This window comes from Oncorhynchus nerka, linkage group LG7 (assembly GCF_034236695.1).
Source record: "Oncorhynchus nerka isolate Pitt River linkage group LG7, Oner_Uvic_2.0, whole genome shotgun sequence".
Classification (NCBI taxonomy): Eukaryota; Metazoa; Chordata; class Actinopteri; order Salmoniformes; family Salmonidae; genus Oncorhynchus; species Oncorhynchus nerka.
In genome coordinates this window covers 93,751,532-93,772,886 of record NC_088402.1, presented here as the reverse complement: position 1 = coordinate 93,772,886, position 21,355 = coordinate 93,751,532, and the positions used below count along the sequence as shown (strand labels likewise).

Genomic DNA, 21,355 nt, shown 5'->3' with positions numbered 1-21,355 from the left:
TCTCATAGAGAGAGAGAACAGATAACTAGTTCTCAGAGAGAGAGAGAACAGATAACTAGTTCTCAGAGAGAGAGAGAACAGATAACTAGGTCTCAGAGAGAGAGAGAACAGATAACTAGTTCTCAGAGAGAGAGAGAACAGATAACTAGGTCTCAGAGAGAGAGAGAACAGATAACTAGGTCTCAGAGAGAGAGAGAACAGATAACTAGTTCTCAGAGAGAGAGAGAACAGATAACTAGGTCTCAGAGAGAGAGAACAGATAACTAGGTCTCAGAGAGAGAGAGAACAGATAACTAGGTCTCAGAGAGAGAGGCCACATAACAAGGTCTCAGAGAGAGAGAACAGATAACTAGGTCTCAGAGAGAGGCCACATAACTAGGTCTCAGAGAGAGAGAACAGATAACTAGGTCTCAGAGAGAGAGAACAGATAACTAGGTCTCAGAGAGAGAGAGAACAGATAACTAGGTCTCAGAGAGAGAGAACAGATAACTAGTTCTCAGAGAGAGAGAACAGATAACTAGGTCTCAGAGAGAGAGAGAACAGATAACTAGGTCTCAGAGAGAGAGAACAGATAACTAGGTCTCAGAGAGAGAGGCCACATAACAAGGTCTCAGAGAGAGAGAACAGATAACTAGTTCTCAGAGAGAGAGAACAGATAACTAGGTCTCAGAGAGAGAGAACAGATAACTAGGTCTCAGAGAGAGAGAACAGATAACTAGGTCTCAGAGAGAGAGGCCACATAACAAGGTCTCATACAGAGACCAGTAAATCAATAAGTATAAAACCTGACAAAACCAGTAGCAAAATGTTTTGCAATGAAAACGAGTTTCTAATGGACAAATTTAGGTAGGTCCTTCCCCATTTTACACCGGTTTCCCCCCCTGTTTGTTTGCATTTGTTTCCTTATAAATACACCCCCAGGTGAAGTATCTGACATGATGAGGATACCGTTGAATATCCAACGTCTGGGTGAGGTTTCCACCATCTTGTTTTGTGTCTAGTCTTTGTGCTGCAGGGTGAAGTTTCCCCTACAGTACAGATCTAGGATCAGCTATCCCTCTCCCAAACCTAAAAAATTAACCATTAGTGGGGGAATTCCTTCACCCCTACACCCAGTCTTTCTACTCGGTTGTAGTGAACATTATTTGGATAGGTGTCTTGGGGGGGGGGGGGGGGGGGGGGGGGGGGGTGTTGTTGAGATAAAACAGAGCACAACGCAACACTGTAATGCAGTACCGCTGTCCTCATACAGGGGGCGCCACTCCTACAACAGTCATTGATGAAGTTTTTTTTTTTTTTTTTTTTTAACTAGGCAAGTTATTTAACTGTCCAAATCCTTATAAACACTTACAAATACAACTAACATACTCTAATGTAGACCTGGGATGTCAGTCTGTCTGTCTGTCTGTCTGTCTGTCTGTCTGTCTGTCTGTCTGTCTGTCTGTCTGTCTGTCTGTCTGTCTGTCTGTCTGTCTGTCTGTCTGTCTGTATGTATGTCTGTCTGTCTGTCTGTCTGTCTGTCTGTCTGTCTGTCTGTCTGTCTGTCTGTCCTTGTAGGTGGAGAGGTCCAGGTGGGCCCAGCTCCACCAGAGGGGGAAAAAATGGGATTAGCCCCTTCAATTGAAACTTCAGTTTTAGTTTTATGTCCTTTTATAAAAATAGCAAAAAGTTCAAATGATTGAGTGACAAGTTGGAGCAAAATCTGCATCTCCTCTGTGCTGTGTCAGCACAATGGGTATGACTCTAAAAGCTTGGCACACCTGTATTTGGCACACCCAGCCTAAATTATCGTGGACTTCAGGAAAAAGGAGGGCCGAGCACGCCCCCGTTCTCATCGACAGGGCTGCAGATGAGCAGGTCGAGAGCTTCAAGTTCCTTGGTGTCCACATCAACAACAAACTATCACGGTCCAAACGCACCAAGACAGTCGTGAAGAGGGCATGACAATCCCCCCCCCCCCCCAGGAGACACCCTCTATATTCTAACAGATTCACTACATGGAATAACAAATCAAAAGGAGGTTTGTTCTGAAGTGTCTTTCCTATATCTGAGAGATAGAAGAAAGATCAGGAAACATTCGTTATTGTTTTGACATGTATTTAACCCCATATTTTTGGCATTAAATAGTCTCCATATAAACTTCCATTCATTTTCTCGACTGGTACCCGGGGGTCCTTCGGACCAGTCTTCTGAGGCCTGTGGGCGCCCTAGAACAAAACAACTGACATGTACATATTAGTGTGTAGGCCAAGCCGTTCGGGACGCTACAGACAATTTAGTGAGAAGTCTGATTTTTGAGATGTCTCCTGGTCTGACAGACACCGCTCTAGCTCTGTCACCTTTCACCTCAGATGAGATGTCTCCTGGTCTGACAGACACCGCTCTAGCTCTGTCACCTTGCACCCTAGATGAGGAGGTGCGACAGAGGCAGATATGCTGGATATAGACTCATCCAAACACCGCTCCAGCTCTGTCACCTTGCACCCTAGATGGGGAAGTGCGACAGAGGCAGATGTGCTGGATTGAGACTCATCCAAACACCGCTCTAGCTCTGTCACCTTGCACAGCAGATGGGATGTCTCCTGGTCTGATAAACACTGCTCTAGCTCTGTCGCCTTTCACCTCAGATGGGATGTCTCCTGGTCTGATAAACACTGCTCTAGCTCTGTCACCTTGCACCTCAGATGAGATGTCTCCTGGTCTGATAAACACCGCTCCAGCTCTGTCACCTTGCACCCTCGATGCGGCTGTGCGACAGAGGCAGATGTGGTGGATTGAGACTCATCCAATGCAAACAAACAGACATCTGTAGTTTAAACTGACATATATTTCTGGGGGATTTTGTATTATTATGTTAATTAGATTTCCTCAGGGGGCGAGGAAATCGACTCTAGGAGGTTAAGCTGAAAGGGTTCAGGAATAGCGGAGGCAGTGTTTCTGTCTTTGTGTTGACTTGGCTGTAACTCAGTGGTTCTAAATCACTAGTTGTTTAGTAAACTGTTGAAAACATGAACTTGCTTGACCGTGTTGCAGGTGATATAAGTCTTTGTTTACATGCAGTAATTGCTTTGTGGACTTCACCGGACGGATGTTGCTCTCTGGTTTTGTGATGAAACAAACTAATGTGTAGTTGATTTTACCCATGCACCGCTACTGCTCTCTGGATTCCTGTCAATCCCCCCAAAAACCTGTTTCATTAAGCCTTTTCCTTTCTGTAGTCTCATGCCTGTCAATCCAAACGAAGAGCACTTCCAGTTTGAAATCCAGAACGTCCCTAGGGAGCAACATAAGCTTTTGTTAAGACCGGTACAGACAAAGACAAGAGGATTTTTCTGCAGTGGTTGAAAATGTTGAGCGAAAAACATAAATTTATTTAAAGTTATAATACTTATATTTTGGTAACTCCTCTTCGGGAATCTTCTTTCCTATTTGAATGAAATTGTCTCTCCCCATGTTTGGGAGCCTGGAGACTCTCCCCATGTTGGGGAGCCTGGAAACTCTCCCCATGTTGGGGAGCCTGGAAACTCTCCCCATGTTGGGGAGCCTGGAAACTCTCCCCATGTTGGGGAGCCTGGAAACTCTCCCCATGTTGGGGAGCCTGGAAACTCTCCCCATGTTGGTGAGCCTGGAAACTCTCCCCATGTTGGTGAGCCTGGAAATTCTCCCCATGTTGGGGAGCCTGGAAACTCTCCCCAAGTTGGGGAGCCTGGAAACTCTCCCCATGTTGGTGAGCCTGGAAACTCTCCCCATGTTGGTGAGCCTGGAAACTCTCCCCATGTTGGGGAGCCTGGAAACTCTCCCCATGTTGGGGAGCCTGGAAACTCTCCCCATGTTGGTGAGCCTGGAAACTCTCCCCATGTTGGGGAGCCTGGAAACTCTCCCCATGTTGGGGAGCCTGGAAACTCTCCCCATGTTGGGGAGCCTGGAAACTCTCCCCATGTTGGGGAGCCTGGAAACTCTCCCCATGTTGGGGAGCCTGGAAACTCTCCCCATGTTGGGGAGCCTGGAAACTCTCCCCATGTTAGGGAGCCTGGAAACTCTCCCCATGTTGGGGAGCCTGGAAACTCTCCCCATGTTTGGGAGCCTGGAGACTCTCCCCTTGTTTGAGAGCCTGGAAACTCTCCCCATGTTGGGGAGCCTGGAAACTCTCCCCATGTTGGTGAGCCTGGAAACTCTCCCAATGTTAGGGAGCCTGGAAACTCTCCCCATGCTGGTGAGCCTGTAAACTCTCCCCATGTTGGGGAGCCTGGAAACTCTCCCCATGTTGGGGAGCCTGGAAACTCTCCCCATGTTGGGGAGCCTGGAAACTCTCCCCATGTTGGGGAGCCTGGAAACTCTCCCCATGTTGGGGAGCCTGGAAACTCTCCCCATGTTTGGGAGCCTGGAAACTCTCCCCATGTTGGGGAGCCTGGAAACTCTCCCCATGTTGGGGAGCCTGGAAACTCTCCCCATGTTGGGGAGCCTGGAAACTCTCCCCATGTTGGGGGAGCCTGGAAACTCTCCCCATGTTGGGGGAGCCTGGAAACCGGATGACTTCTTTTGGGGAAGTCCAAAAAAGGGCATCTGCAAAATGAAGTCGATCTGAAATAGATTGTTTAACTATGATATCTATCATTCTAAATAATACATATGGTAATAAATTAAACCTTTGGGCCAACTGGGACGTTTGGTTCCATCTGATAGTCAAATCAAATCAAATCAAATCAAATGTATTTATATAGCCCTTCGTACATCAGCTGATATCTCAAAGTGCTGTACAGAAACCCAGCCTAAAACCCCAAACAGCAAACAATGCAGGTGTAAAAGCACGGTGGCTAGGAAAAACTCCCTAGAAAGGCCAAAACCTATGAAGAAACCTAGAGAGGAACCAGGCTATGTGGGGTGGCCAGTCCTCTTCTGGCTGTGCCGGGTAGAGATTATAACAGAACATGACCAAGATGTTCAAATGTTCATAAATGACCAGCATGGTCGAATAATAATAAGGCAGAACAGTTGAAACTGGAGCAGAAGCACAGTCAGGTGGACTGGGGACAGCAAGGAGTCATCATGTCAGGTAGTCCTGGGGCACGGTCCTAGGGCTCAGGTCCTCCGAGAGAGAGAGAAAGAAAGAGAGAATTAGAGAGAGCATATGTGGGGTGGCCAGTCCTCTTCTGGCTGTGCCGGGTGGAGATTATAACAGAACGTGGCCAAGATGTTCAAATGTTCATAAATGACCAGCATGGTTGAATAATAGTAAGGCAGAACAGTTGAAACTGGAGCAGCAGCATGGCCAGGTGGACTGGGGACAGCAAGGAGTCATCATGTCAGGTAGTCCTGGGACATGGTCCTAGGGCCCAGGCCAGTTGAAACTGGAGCAGCAGCATGGCCAGGTGGACTGGGGACAGCAAGGAGTCATCATGTCAGGTAGTCCTGGGGCATGGTCCTAGGGCTCAGGTCCTCCGAGAGAGAGAAAGAAAGAGAGAAGGAGAGAATTAGAGAACGCACACTTAGATTCACACAGGACACCGAATAGGACAGGAGAAGTACTCCAGATATAACAAACTGACCCTAGCCCCCCGACACATAAACTACTGCAGCATAAATACTGGAGGCTGAGACAGGAGGGGTCAGGAGACACTGTGGCCCCATCCGAGGACACCCCCGGACAGGGCCAAACAGGAAGGATATAACCCCACCCACTTTGCCAAAGCACAGCCCCCACACCACTAGTCCAGGTGCCAAATGGTAGCAAGCCTTGCTGGAACTGACAGTGTTTGAGTTCTTCAAAGCATCCTTCTATCAAAATGCCATAAAGATCACTGAGCTAAAAACATCTACAAAAATGACATGAGAATGATAGTATGTTTGACTATGAACACCATGCTGCTAATGCTTTTGAGATGTAAAATGGGATGCTTACAGGGATGTTGCCTGTAATCCATGATTTCTGGTTGGGATATGTACGTACCTTCTGGTTGGGATATGTACGTACGTCGTCGATGCACTTATTGATGAAGCCAATGACTGAGGCGGTATACTCCTCAAGGCCATCGGAGGAATCCCGGAACATATTACAGTCTGTGCTAGCGAAACAGTCCTGTAATTTAGCATCGGCTTCTTAGGACCACTTCTGTATTGAGCGAGTCACTGGTTCTTCCTGTTTTACTTTTTGCTTGTAAGCAGAAATCAGGAGGATAGAGTTATGGTCAGATTTACCAAATGGAGGGAGAGGGAGAGCTTTGTACACATTTCTGTGTGTGAAGTAAAGGTGACCTAGAGTTTTTTTCCGCCACCCCTGATCCAACCAGACTCTCCTATTCTGTCCCGCCGATAGAAAAACCAGCTAGATGTATTAACCTTGTTCAACAGCTAGACGTATTAACCTTGTTCAACAGCTAGATGTATTAACCTTGTTCAACAGCTAGATGTATTAACCTTGTTCACCAGCTAGACGTATTAACCTTGTTCACCAGCTAGATGTATTAACCTTGTTCACCAGCTAGATGTATTAACCTTGTTCAACAGCTAGATGTATTAACCTTGTTCACCAGCTAGATGTATTAACCTTGTTCACCAGCTAGACGTATTAACCTTGTTCACCAGCTAGATGTATTAACCTTGTTCACCAGCTAGATGTATTAACCTTGTTCACCAGCTAGATGTATTAACCTTGTTCAACAGCTAGATGTATTAACCTTGTTCACCAGCTAGATGTATTAACCTTGTTCACCAGCTAGATGTATTAACCTTGTTCACCAGCTAGACGTATTAACCTTGTTCACCAGCTAGATGTATTAACCTTGTTCACCAGCTAGATGTATTAACCTTGTTCAACAGCTAGATGTATTAACCTTGTTCACCAGCTAGATGTATTAACCTTGTTCACCAGCTAGATGTATTAACCTTGTTCACCAGCTAGACGTATTAACCTTGTTCACCAGCTAGATGTATTAACCTTGTTCACCAGCTAGATGTATTAACCTTGTTCACCAGCTAGATGTATTAACCTTGTTCAACAGCTAGATGTATTAACCTTGTTCACCAGCTAGATGTATTAACCTTGTTCACCAGCTAGATGTATTAACCTTGTTCACCAGCTAGATGTATTAACCTTGTTCACCAGCTAGATGTATTAACCTTGTTCACCAGCTAGATGTATTAACCTTGTTCACCAGCTAGACGTATTAACCTTGTTCACCAGCTAGACGTATTAACCTTGTTCACCAGCTAGATGTATTAACCTTGTTCACCAGCTAGATGTATTAACCTTGTTCACCAGCTAGATGTATTAACCTTGTTCAACAGCTAGATGTATTAACCTTGTTCAACAGCTAGATGTATTAACCTTGTTCACCAGCTAGATGTATTAACCTTGTTCAACAGCTAGATGTATTAACCTTGTTCACCAGCTAGACGTATTAACCTTGTTCACCAGCTAGATGTATTAACCTTGTTCACCAGCTAGATGTATTAACCTTGTTCACCAGCTAGATGTATTAACCTTGTTCACCAGCTAGATGTATTAACCTTGTTCACCAGCTAGATGTATTAACCTTGTTCAACAGCTAGATGTATTAACCTTGTTCACCAGCTAGATGTATTAACCTTGTTCAACAGCTAGATGTATTAACCTTGTTCACCAGCTAGACGTATTAACCTTGTTCACCAGCTAGATGTATTAACCTTGTTCACCAGCTAGATGTATTAACCTTGTTCACCAGCTAGACGTATTAACCTTGTTCACCAGCTAGATGTATTAACCTTGTTCACCAGCTAGATGTATTAACCTTGTTCACCAGCTAGATGTATTAACCTTGTTCACCAGCTAGATGTATTAACCTTGTTCACCAGCTAGATGTATTAACCTTGTTCACCAGCTAGATGTATTAACCTTGTTCACCAGCTAGATGTATTAACCTTGTTCACCAGCTAGATGTATTAACCTTGTTCACCAGCTAGATGTATTAACCTTGTTCACCAGCTAGATGTATTAACCTTGTTCAACCATGACTCTGAGAAGTGTATTACAGTTCTCAATGCTCCAGTGATACATTCGTAGAAAAAAAGTGCTATCTAGAACCTTAAAGGGTTCTTTGGGTGTCCCCATAGGAGAACCCTTTCAAGAACCCCTTTTTTTTGTTCCAGGTAGAACCCTTTTTGGTTCCAGGTAGAACGCCCTGTGGAAAGGGTTCTACCTGGAACCTAAAAGGGAGTCTTAAAAGGGTTCTCCTATGGGGACACCCAAAGAAGCCTTTTTTTATAAGAGTGTAGGATATTCTCGAATGGAGCTCGTCCAGTTTATTCTCCAGTGATTGTACATTCACCAATAGAACAGAGGGTAGAGGCGATTTATTCATTCGCCGCCGTAGTCTCATCAGGATCCCCGCGCCGGCCTTTATAGTGCCCTTTTTTCTTTCTACGGGTGTCGAGGATTTGGGCCTGGTCCAGGATAATCAATATGTCTTTCGCCTCCGACTCAAGTCCTCGTCCAAATCGAGGTTAGTGATAGCTGACCAAAACAACTTCTGGCAGCATCTGGTCTCCCATCCAGGACCATCCCTGCTTATCTTCAGAAGCAAGCCAGCAGTGGGATGCAGGGTGGTATGCTGCTGGCCAAATACCTTGTCTGCTGTTGAATACCTTGTCTGTCTTGTCAACAACATCCGGCTGATATACTGCAGATGCTCAAAGGCTGCTTCGCACTCTGGGACCAATTTCACCTTCTGTGGGCTTGACTTCCTGGTCAGCCCAATGAGACCAGCAGCTCGGTCTGAGAAGTTGGCAATGAACCGCTGGTACCACCCCACCAAGCTCAAATCAAATAGCTAAATGACCATGATATGACCATCTTAAAATAATTTTAACAACCTCCCCTTTTTAGGTGTTAAGGGTTCAAACACATACCATTTAAAATGTCTGCCTGCCTGGCTGGTCAGTCTCCTGCCCCTTGCTCTGTCTGGAGTGAAGGAGACGTCACTACGATCACCACTTCCATTTCTCCTATTCTAAAACGGAACAGCTGATACTAGTGGCAGGTAGCCTGTAATGACAGATAGTCTCCACTAGCTGGCAGGATTGCATAAAAAAACGTAACACCTGAGCGGCACTGATGCGTTTTGGGGAATTAGACAACGTGTTAAAAAACGAGTATAAAACAGACATGTAGCTGAATGAGATTTGTCTTATTTAATGAGATATTCAGTAGCCTATCTAAACTAGAAAAGGGGTCATATCAGTCAAAACTGCCCGCATTGTGACACACAGATATATAGTCATGATAAGAAGAAGCTGGTCAAAAAAAAGTTCTGGTCAAAGTTTTTGGGGAAACATAGGTTAGGCATAATCAAATGCCAAGTGTGTCAAATATTCAACAGCTGACTAGATAGACGCATCCCTAGTTAGCTATAATGATTTGAACACATTGACCCGAGTTTCTTACTGTGGGAAAGGAAGCGGAGGTGGTCTATCTTGATGACGCTAGACCCCATCCCGGTCTCGCACTCAAACTGCTGCCCGGTTCATCCGCTAACGCGCGTCTGTCAGCGCAGTCACTGCTCGCTTTTAAGACCAACACATGAGACGAGTCTTTTACCGACAGAATGTCGCGGGATGTCAAGTTTTTCCGATAGTTTACAAACTCATGTTTTCTGCATTGTTTCACCCGTGGTCTAAGACTGGCATCAAGTTCAGGTAAGCATACTAATAGGTTAAAATTAGCGGGTTTTGTTTGGGATAGTTTCTTACTGTGTGGGCGTTGATTTATTTGGAAGATTCATTTGTTTTTCATAGCAGTTTACCAATTGGCCTTAATTCATAAAGCTATGAATTAATGGTATAAAAAATGATAGCCCTAGAATATTTAATTTGCGCATTTCCATGAACTATGACATCTGTTAATAACTGGTTAGTAAAAGTTCAGTTTAACATAAGTAAAGTAACATTTTAGTAGCCAATTCAAGAAAGACTTGTTGGCAATGAATAATATGACTAATAAACTAAAGTTAGTCTGAATGTTGATTTGGTGTCAACGAACCAATGTTGTCCGGTAATCATAAAGATTACGCACGAAACGTCAAGACGTGGAGAAGACAACACAAGTCAAAAATAGGCTGAGTGAATATTTAAAATAAAAACAATAGAAACAACAATAACAATAAAAACAACAACAATAAAAACAATAACATATGAAAAATGGAAAATGTGAAATCATTGTACCCTAAATATGTCCATTGATCTAGTTGTATATGTTCCCTACTGTACTCTGAGTCCACTCAGTTAACCATCCATACAAGGGTGTTTTGCTCATGGAACAAGTCTTTTAAAACCTCTGTGTAATGAACATCTCTGAGAATCAATTTCACATCTGAAATTGTTTCTCTATCTGTTTTAATTCATTTCATAATATTTAGTTTAGGCCGGGATTTAATCCGACCGCGTTTTGTCGGCTATGCACCTTTTAAAAGCAATGTTTTTGTATTTGCAGAGACCACTTTTACGTTTAAACATGGCATAGGTCACGTTTACGGAAAATTACCTTTAAATGTCAACAGCAATATATAACTTGGATCTACCACTGATGAGATTGAGCCTTTAACCCTCTGTGTTATGTTCAGGGTTGGTAACAGGTGTCTGGAGAGGAGCCTGGCTGTCTGGACAACATGGAGCTGCTACAGCAGGGGAGGACAGGAGAGACAGTCATCAGTCAGGACAGGGTCAAGGGACAGGAGGTGGCCAAGTGTCCCCTGGACCTGCCAGAGTACCAGACCACACAGCCACAACCACAGCCACTACCCAATGTTTTTACCCAACAGCCACTGTCTAATGGGACAGCAGGGGAACACACAGGTGAGGTTATAGTGGATACAGGTGAGGTTATAGTGGACACAGGTGAGGTTATAGTGGATACAGGTGAGGTTACAGTGGATACAGGGGAGGTTATAGTGGATACAGGTGAGGTTATAGTGGATACAGGGGACGTTATAGTGGACACAGGTGAGGTTATAGTGGATACAGGTGGGGTTATAGTGGATACAGGTGGGGTTATAGTGGATACAGGTGGGGTTATAGTGGATACAGGTGGGGTTATAGTGGATACAGGGGAGGTTATAGTGGATACAGGTGAGGTTATAGTGGATACAGGTGAGGTTATAGTGGATACAGGTGGGGTTAAAATGGATACAGGTGGGGTTATAGTGGCGAAAGGTGAGGTTATATTGGATACAGGTTAGGTTATAGTGGACAAATATGTATACTATGTATATGTATACCTGTACTGGTTCAGCAGAGCTCCCAGGGCCCTCTGTAAATGTTATTGTGTTGATCCTGGTTCAGCAGAGCTCCCAAGGCCTTCTGTAAATGTTATTGTGTTGATCCTGATTCAGCAGAGCTCCCAGGGCCCTCTGTAAATGTTATTGTGTTGATCCTGATTCAGCAGAGCTCCCAGGGCACTCTGTAAATGTTATTGTGTCGATCCTAATTCAGCAGAGCTCCCAGGGCCTTCTGTAAGTGCTATTGTGTTGATCCTGGTGCAGCAGAGCTCCCAGGGCCTTCTGTAAATGTTATTGTGTCGATCCTAATTCAGCAGAGCTCCCAGGGCCTTCTGTAAGTGTTACTGTGTCGATCCTAATTCAGCAGAGCTCCCAAGGCCTTCTGTAAGTGTTATTGTGTTGATCCTGGTTCAGCAGAGCTCCCAGGGCCCTCTGTAAATGTTATTGTGTCGATCCTAATTCAGCAGAGCTCCCAGGGCCCTCTGTAAGTGTTACTGTGTCGATCCTAATTCAGCAGAGCTCCCAGGGCCTTCTGTAAATGTTATTGTGTTGATCCTGGTGCAGCAGAGCTCCCAAGGCCTTCTGTAAGTGTTATTGTGTTGATCCTGGTTCAGCAGAGCTCCCAGGGCCCTCTGTAAATGTTATTGTGTCGATCCTAATTCAGCAGAGCTCCCAGGGCCTTCTGTAAGTGTTACTGTGTCGATCCTAATTCAGCAGAGCTCCCAGGGCCTTCTGTAAATGTTATTGTGTCGATCCTAATTCAGCAGAGCTCCCAGGGCCCTCTGTAAGTGTTACTGTGTTGATCCTGGTTCAGCAGAGCTCCCAGGGCCTTCTGTAAATGTTATTGTGTTGATCCTGGTGCAGCAGAGCTCCCAGGGCCTTCTGTAAGGTCTGCCAGAGCTGATGGTGAAGATAGTGATGATTCTATGACAGATCACAACACAACTGACGACGCCTCACATCTCCTACCAAACAGTATACCATCAAACCCACACCATCTACCGAGAGGTAATGCTACTGATAATGATGGAAACACTTCAAAACATTACTTTTATTACCTTTATTATAAATGTTCAGCGCTGTATAAAGTAAACATTGATTGTTTGATTGATTGATTGATTGATTGATTGATTGATTGATTGATTGATTGATTGACTGCTCATTCACACAGTAGAGCTTCCCAGCGGGGTCCCCGTGTCGTCCAGTCCGAAAACTTCCCCCAAGACCCTGATCAACGGAGCCTCCCCCTCCCCCGTCTGTACCCCTCCGTCTGCCTCTCTTAACCAGAGAGGATGGAGCCCTCCTCAGTCCCCTCAGTCCCCAGCCTGTGACAGACACCATGGGCACCCTATTAAAAAACAACACCTGCCGTCCACCACAAGGAGCCAGAACTCATTGAAAGCTGACGCCACTCAGATAAAGGAAATAGCTGGAGATGGTGAGAATAAAAACAAATTATTCCACGTTTCATAGACAGTCAATATATATAGTGGGGTTATAGTGGACACAGGTGGGGTTATAGTGGATACAGGTGGGGTTATAGTGGATACAGGTGAGGTTATAGTGGACACAGGTGGGGCTATAGTGGATACAGTTGGGGCTATAGTGGATACAGGTGGGGTTATAGTGGATACAGGTGGGGTTATAGTGGATACAGGTGGGGTTATAGTGGATACAGGTGGGGTTATAGTGGATACAGGTGGGGTTATAGTGGATACAGGTGGGGTTATAGTGGATACAGGTGAGGTTATAGTGGATACAGGTGGGGTTATAGTGGACACAGGTGGGGTTATAGTGGATACAGGTGGGGTTATAGTGGATACAGGTGAGGTTATAGTGGATACAGGGGAGGTTATAGTGGATACAGGGGAGGTTATAGTGGATACAGGTGGGGTTATAGTGGATACAGGTGGGGTTATAGTGGATACAGGTGAGGTTATAGTGGATACAGGTGGGGTTATAGTGGATACAGGTGGGGTTATAGTGGATACAGGTGAGGTTATAGTGGATACAGGTGAGGTTATAGTGGATACAGGTGGGGTTATAGTGGATACAGGTGAGGTTATAGTGGATACAGGTGGGGTTATAGTGGATACAGGTGAGGTTATAGTGGATACAGGTGGGGTTATCGTGGATACAGGTGGGGCTATAGTGGACACAGGTGGGGTTATAGTGGATACAGGTGGGGCTATAGTGGACACAGGTGAGGTTATAGTGGATACAGGTTGGGTTATAGTGGATACAGGTGGGGTTATAGTGGATACAGGTGGGCTATAGTGGATACAGGTGGGCTATAGTGGATACAGGTGGGCTATAGTGGATACAGGTGGGCTATAGTGGATACAGGTGGGGTTATAGTGGATACAGGTGGGGCTATAGTGGATACAGGTGGGCTATAGTGGATACAGGTGGGCTATAGTGGATACAGGTGGGGTTATAGTGGATACAGGTGGGGTTATAGTGGATACAGGGGAGGTTATAGTGGATACAGGGGAGGTTATAGTGGATACAGGTGGGGTTAAAATGGATACAGGTGGGGTTATAGTGGATACAGGTGGGGTTATATTGGATACAGGTGAGGTTATAGTGGATACAGGTGAGGTTATACTGGATACAGGTGGGGTTATAGTGGATACAGGTGGGGTTATTGTGGATACAGGTGAGGTTATAGTGGACACAGGTGAGGTTATAGTGGATACAGGGGAGGTTATAGTGGATACAGGTGGGGCTATATTGGATACAGGTTGTGTTATAGTGGCTACAGGTGAGACTATAGTGCATACAGGTGAGGTTATAGTGATTACAGGTTGGGTTATAGTGGCGAAAGGTGAGGTTATATTGGATACAGGTTAGGTTATAGTGGACAAATATGTATACTATGTATATGTATATGTATACCTGTACTGGTGCAGCAGAGCTCCCAGGGCCCTCTGTAAGTGTTATTGTGTCGATCCTAATTCAGCAGAGCTCCCAGGGCCTTCTGTAAATGTTATTGTGTTGATCCTGGTTCAGCAGAGCTCCCAGGGCCCTCTGTAAGTGTTATTGTGTTGATCCTGATTCAGCAGAGCTCCCAGGGCCCTCTGTAAGGTCTGCCAGAGCTGATGGTGAAGATAGTGATGATTCTATGACAGATCACAACACAACTGACGACGCCTCACATCTCCTACCAAACAGTATACCATCAAACCCACACCATCTACCGAGAGGTAATGCTACTGATAATGATGGAAACACTTCAAAACATTACTTTTATTACCTTTATGATAAATGTTCAGCGCTGTATAAAGTCAACATTGATTGATTGATTGATTGATTGATTGATTGACTGCTCATTCACACAGTAGAGCTTCCCAGCGGGGTCCCCGTGTCGTCCAGTCCGAAAACTTCCCCCAAGACCCTGATCAACGGAGCCTCCCCCTCCCCCGTCTGTACCCCTCCGTCTGCCTCTCTTAACCAGAGAGGATGGAGCCCTCCTCAGTCCCCTCAGTCCCCAGCCTGTGACAGACACCATGGGCACCCTATTAAAAAACAACACCTGCCGTCCACCACAAGGAGCCAGAACTCATTGAAAGCTGACGCCACTCAGATAAAGGAAATAGCTGGAGATGGTGAGAATAAAAACAAATTATTCCACGTTTCATAGACAGTCAATATATATAGTGGGGTTATAGTGGACACAGGTGGGGCTATAGTGGATACAGGTGGGGTTATAGTGGACACAGGTGGGGTTATAGTGGACACAGGTGGGGTTATAGTGGATACAGGTGGGGTTATAGTGGATACAGGTGGGGTTATAGTGGATACAGGTGGGGTTATAGTGGATACAGGTGAGATTATAGTGGATACAGGTGGGGTTATAGTGGATACAGGTGGGGTTATAGTGGATACAGGTGGGGTTATAGTGGATACAGGTGGGGTTATAGTGGATACAGGGGAGGTTATAGTGGATACAGGTGAGGTTATAGTGGATACAGGTGGGGTTATATTGGATACAGGTGGGGTTATAGTGGATACAGGTGGGGTTATAGTGGATACAGGTGGGGTTATAGTGGATACAGGTGGGGTTATAGTGGATACAGGTGGGGTTATAGTGGATACAGGTGGGGCTATATTGGATACAGGTGGGGTTATAGTGGATACAGGTGGGTTATAGTGGATACAGGTGAGGTTATAGTGGATACAGGTGGGGCTATAGTGGATACAGGTGGGGCTATAGTGGATACAGGTGGGGTTATAGTGGACACAGGTGAGGTTATAGTGGATACAGGTGAGGTTATAGTGGATACAGGTGGGCTATAGTGGATACAGGTGAGGTTATAGTGGATACAGGTGAGGTTATAGTGGACACAGGTGGGGTTATAGTGGATACAGGTAGGGTTATAGTGGATACAGGTGGGACTATAGTGGATTCAAGTGGGGTTATAGTGGATACAGGTGGGGCTATAGTGGATACAGTTGGGGCTATAGTGGATACAGGTGGGCTATAGTGGATACAGGTGGGGTTATAGTGGACACAGGTGGGGTTATAGTGGATACAGGTGGGGTTATAGTGGATACAGGTGAGGTTATAGTGGATACAGGTGGGGTTATAGTGGATACAGGTGGGGTTATAGTGGATACAGGGGAGGTTATAGTGGATACAGGTGAGGTTATAGTGGATACAGGTGGGGTTATAGTGGATACAGGTGGGGTTATAGTGGATACAGGTGGGGTTATAGTGGACACAGGTGGGGCTATAGTGGATACAGGTGGGGTTATAGTGGACACAGGTGAGGTTATAGTGGATACAGGTGGGGCTATAGTGGACACAGGTGGGGTTATAGTGGATACAGGTGGGGCTATAGTGGATACAGGTGGGGCTATAGTGGATACAGGTGGGGTTATAGTGGATACAGGTGGGGCTATAGTGGATACAGGTGAGGTTATAGTGGATACAGGTGAGGTTATAGTGGACACAGGGGAGGTTATAGTGGATACAGGTGGGGCTTTAGTGGATACAGGTGAGGTTATAGTGGATACAGGTGAGGTTATAGTGGATACAGGTGGGGTTATAGTGGATACAGGTGGGGCTATAGTGGATACAGGTGAGGTTATAGTGGATACAGGTGGGCTATAGTGGACACAGGTGGGGCTATAGTGGATACAGGTGGGGTTATAGTGGATACAGGTGGGGCTATAGTGGATACAGGTGAGGTTATAGTGGATACAGGTGGGGTTATAGTGGATACAGGTGAGGTTATAGTGGATACAGGTGAGGTTATAGTGGATACAGGTGGGGTTATAGTGGATACAGGTGGGGTTATAGTGGATACAGGTGGGGCTATAGTGGATACAGGTGAGGTTATAGTGGATACAGGTGGGGTTATAGTGGATACAGGTGGGGTTATAGTTGATACAGGTGGGGTTATAGTGGATACAGGTGAGGTTATAGTGGATACAGGTGGGGTTATAGTGGATACAGGTGAGGTTATAGTGGATACAGGTGAGGTTATAGTGGATACAGGTGGGGTTATAGTGGATACAGGTGGGGTTATAGTGGATACAGGTGGGGCTATAGTGGATACAGGTGAGGTTATAGTGGATACAGGTGAGGTTATAGTGGATACAGGTGGGGCTATAGTGGATACAGTTGGGGCTATAGTGGATACAGGTGAGGTTATAGTGGATACAGGTGGGGTTATAGTGGATACAGGTGGGGTTATAGTGGATACAGGTGGGGCTATAGTGGATACAGGTGAGGTTATAGTGGATACAGGTGGGGTTATAGTGGATACAGGTGGGGTTATAGTTGATACAGGTGGGGTTATAGTGGATACAGGTGAGGTTATAGTGGATACAGGTGGGGTTATAGTGGATACAGGTGAGGTTATAGTGGATACAGGTGAGGTTATAGTGGATACAGGTGGGGTTATAGTGGATACAGGTGGGGTTATAGTGGATACAGGTGGGGCTATAGTGGATACAGGTGAGGTTATAGTGGATACAGGTGAGGTATGTTATAGCTTCGTTACACGTATGATTATACAAAAGCGGGCAGAAAAGATGGGTAAGGACTGTGTAAAAAATGAACAGTAGAATAAAGGTCTTCAAATATTGTTGACTTGAGTTCTAAGAATATTTTTCTCAGGTGTCCGGGTCCCTTCTACACTGCTCGGGTAACGATAACTATGCCAGAAAAGGAGACACTTCATTGGTCTTGGCTGGCAGAATAATTGAACCAATGAAATAGGTTCCTGTCTGGGGCAGTGTGAACAGATCACCAGAGCACACGTTGTGACATGTCCCCCCGTCACTACGATCTAGTCTTTATCTTAAAGCCACCTTGAAGCCACGTTCCCCTCTGACAGCTTTATCAGTTCTGCTGTATGGCCCCTCACCATCAGGCGGTCACCGATAAACAGTTGGGATACGTTGAGTCACCAAACGGCTAAAAAGAAAACAATGTGTTTTTTTTTTTTACTGGATTTTGACACTCCGTTTTATGTTATTCAATGATAAAAAAAATGAGGCTTTGTTATTATTAAACTGGCTAAATACAATCTTTGGGGTAACCTATTAGACTGGGTAACCTATTAGACTGGGTAACATATTAGACTGGATTAACCTATTAGACTGGGTAACCTATTAGACTGGGTAACATATTAGACTGGATTAACCTATTAGACTGGGTAACCTATTAGACTGGGTAACATATTAGACTGGATTAACCTATTAGACTGGGTAACCTATTAGACTGGGTAACCTATTAGACTGGATTAACCTATTAGACTGGATTAACCTATTAGACTGGGGTAACATATTAGACTGGATTAACCTATTAGACTGTGTTAACCTATTAGACTGGGTAACCTACTAGACTGTGTTAACCTATTAGACTGTGTTAACCTATTAGACTGGATTAACCTATTAGACTGTGTTAACCTATTAGACTGGATTAACCTATTAGACTGGATTAACCTATTAGACTGGATTAACATATTAGACTGGATTAACATATTAGACTGTGTTAACCTATTAGACTGTGTTAACCTATTAGACTGGGTAACCTACTAGACTGTGTTAACCTATTAGACTGGATTAACCTATTAATAAATACATGACATTTAATTGATTGACACATTAATTGATTGATATGCCACCAATGAGTTGTATGTTTGTCTAAATGTAATATAATGTTCATCTGTCACTCCTCACCCTTCATGGCCGTAAATATACTGTATTTAATATGTAACATTATCAGGTGTTAACCCTGGGTCCTGACCTTAAATATACCGTATTTAATATGTAACATTATCAGGTGTTAACCCTGGGTCCTGGCCTTAAATATACCGTATTTAATATGTAACATTATCAGGTGTTAACCCTGGGTCCTGGCCTTAAATATACCGTATTTAATATGTAACATTATCAGGTGTTAACCCTGGGTGGGTCCTGACGTTAAATATACCGTATTTAATATGTAACATTATCAGGTGTTAACCCTGGGTGGGTCTTGGCCTTAAATATACTGTATTTAATATGTAACATTATCAGGTGTTAACCCTGGGTCCTGGCCTTAAATATACCGTATTTAATATGTAACATTATCAGGTGTTAACCCTGAGTCCTGACCTTAAATATACCGTATTTAATATGTAACATTATCAGGTGTTAACCCTGGGTCCTGACCTTAAATATACCGTGTTTAATATGTAACATTATCAGGTGTTAACCCTGGGTCCTGGCCTTAAATATACCGTATTTAATATGTAACATTATCAGGTGTTAACCCTGGGTCCTGACCTTAAATATACCGTATTTAATATGTAACATTATCAGGTGTTAACCCTGGGTGGGTCCTGGCCTTAAATATACCGTATTTAATATGTAACATTATCAGGTGTTAACCCTGGGTGGGTCCTGGCCTTAAATATACCGTATTTAATATGTAACATTATCAGGTGTTAACCCTGGGTGGGTCCTGGCCTTAAATATACCGTATTTAATATGTAACATTATCAGGTGTTAACCCTGAGTCCTGACCTTAAATATACCGTATTTAATATGTAACATTATCAGGTGTTAACCCTGGGTCCTGGCCTTAAATATACCGTATTTAATATGTAACATTATCAGGTGTTAACCCTGGGTGGGTCCTGACCTTAAATATACCGTATTTAATATGTAACATTATCAGGTGTTAACCCTGGGTCCTGGCCTTAAATATACCGTATTTAATATGTAACATTATCAGGTGTTAACCCTGGGTGGATCCTGGCCTTAAATATACCGTATTTAATATGTAACATTATCAGGTGTTAACCCTGGGTGGGTCCTGGCCTTAAATATACCGTATTTAATATGTAACATTATCAGGTGTTAACCCTGGGTGGATCCTGGCCTTAAATATACCGTATTTAATATGTAACATTATCAGGTGTTAACCCTGGGTGGGTCCTGGCCTTAAATATACTGTATTTAATATGTAACATTATCAGGTGTTAACCCTGGGGGTGGGTCCTGACCTTAAATATACCGTATTTAATATGTAACATTATCAGGTGTTAACCCTGGGGGTGGGTCCTGACCTTAAATATACCGTATTTAATATGTAACATTATCAGGTGTTAACCCTGGGTGGGTCCTGGCCTTAAATATACCGTATTTAATATGTAACATTATCAGGTGTTAACCCTGGGTCCTGGCCTTAAATATACCGTATTTAATATGTAACATTATCAGGTGTTAACCCTGGGTCCTGGCCTTAAATATACCGTATTTAATATGTAACATTATCAGGTGTTAACCCTGGGTCCTGACCTTAAATATACCGTATTTAATATGTAACATTATCAGGTGTTAACCCTGAGTCCTGGCCTTAAATATACCGTATTTAATATGTAACATTATCAGGTGTTAACCCTGGGTGGGTCCTGGCCTTAAATATACCGTATTTAATATGTAACATTATCAGGTGTTAACCCTGGGTGGGTCCTGGCCTTAAATATACCGTATTTAATATGTAACATTATCAGGTGTTAACCCTGGGTGGGTCCTGGCCTTAAATATACCGTATTTAATATGTAACATTATCAGGTGTTAACCCTGGGTCCTGGCCTTAAATATACTGTATTTAATATGTAACATTATCAGGTGTTAACCCTGAGTCCTGGCCTTAAATATACCGTATTTAATATGTAACATTATCAGGTGTTAACCCTGGGTCCTGGCCTCTGTGTGGTCTTTTCTTGTATTTAACCAGGACAAGACCGTTGAGGTTAGTAACCTCTTTTAGGATGGGGACCTGTCATGAGGTCAGCAGGAAGTAGTGAGCATGTACACAAAACACAAGAACACAATATGTTCTCTATATTCTAATTAAATATATGTTATTCCCCCCCTTCCAGACTGCTGTGTACACTGTGTCCTGGCCTGTCTGTTCTGTGAGGTGCTGTCCCTGTGCTCAGTGCTGGCCCAGTGTCTGGCGTGCGGAGAAGGCTGTGAGGTGCTGTGTTGCTGTGGGGAGGGGGCTGCCGGCGGGTTGGCCTGTGGGGAGGACGCCTGCTCTGCCCTGTTGGATTGCGGGATACTAGAGGACTGCTGCGAGTCTTCAGACTGTCTGGAGGTCTGTCTGGAGTGTTGTTCTATCTGCTTCCCTGTGTAGAAGAAGAAGAAGAGGAAGAGGAAGAAGATTGAAACATTTGACAGAAAGACAGGTGGAGTGTTGTTCTATCTGCTTCCCTGTGTAGAAGAAGAAGAATGGAGGAAGAGGAAGAAGATTGAAACATTTGACAGAAAGACAGGTGAAGTGGATCTGTGTTCGGCCTCCTAAACGGACTGAGCTGTAATAGACGGGACAAATGACCCCAACCACCATGTTGAACGCTTTTCATTACCCCCCAGTCAGATGTCTCCGCCCCCCCCAGTCAGATGTCTCCGTTCAACACTAACGTTGATTAAACTTTGGCTTTTGGGTTTATTTAATATCAGTGTTTATTTTGCAAAGCCATTAAGCCACAGCACAGGTTGAGGATGAGATGTTGTACTGAGCAGTCTGACCAGTCAGGTTGAGGATGAGATGTTGTACTGAGCAGTCTGACCAGTCAGGTTGAGGATGAGGTGTTGTACCG

The 21,355-nt window shown here is 44.4% G+C and overlaps 1 protein-coding gene across 3 annotated transcripts; it reads left to right on the top strand.

Annotated features, from left to right (window-relative positions):
- The first annotated feature begins 9,441 nt into the window (after positions 1-9,441).
- zgc:113363 (uncharacterized protein LOC791449 homolog) lies at positions 9,442-21,117 on the top strand. 3 transcript variants are annotated; one of them, XM_065020058.1, is made up of 7 exons: positions 9,442-9,669; positions 10,593-10,824; positions 12,111-12,254; positions 12,421-12,684; positions 14,309-14,452; positions 14,588-14,854; positions 20,633-21,117. In XM_065020058.1, exons 2-7 carry the CDS (start codon positions 10,638-10,640, stop codon positions 20,887-20,889), a joined length of 1,263 nt encoding a protein of 420 aa, XP_064876130.1. In that variant the 5' UTR covers positions 9,442-9,669; positions 10,593-10,637; the 3' UTR covers positions 20,890-21,117. The 3 variants fall into 3 exon arrangements, with proteins under 3 accessions (XP_064876130.1, XP_064876131.1, XP_064876129.1); XM_065020059.1 differs by having other exon boundaries at positions 12,418-12,684; positions 14,591-14,854; XM_065020057.1 differs by having other exon boundaries at positions 9,444-9,669; positions 12,418-12,684.
- Positions 21,118-21,355: the final 238 nt, after the last annotated feature.

Coding starts and splice junctions, on each gene's coding strand:
- zgc:113363 (XM_065020057.1), top strand. CDS start 10,638: ATGGAGCTGCTACAGCAGGGGAGGACAGGAGAGACAGTCATCAGTCAG. Junction 10,825..12,110: donor GACAGCAGGGGAACACACAG/GTGAGGTTATAG, acceptor ATCCTGGTGCAG/CAGAGCTCCCAGGGCCTTCT. Junction 12,255..12,417: donor CCCACACCATCTACCGAGAG/GTAATGCTACTG, acceptor TCATTCACACAG/TAGAGCTTCCCAGCGGGGTC.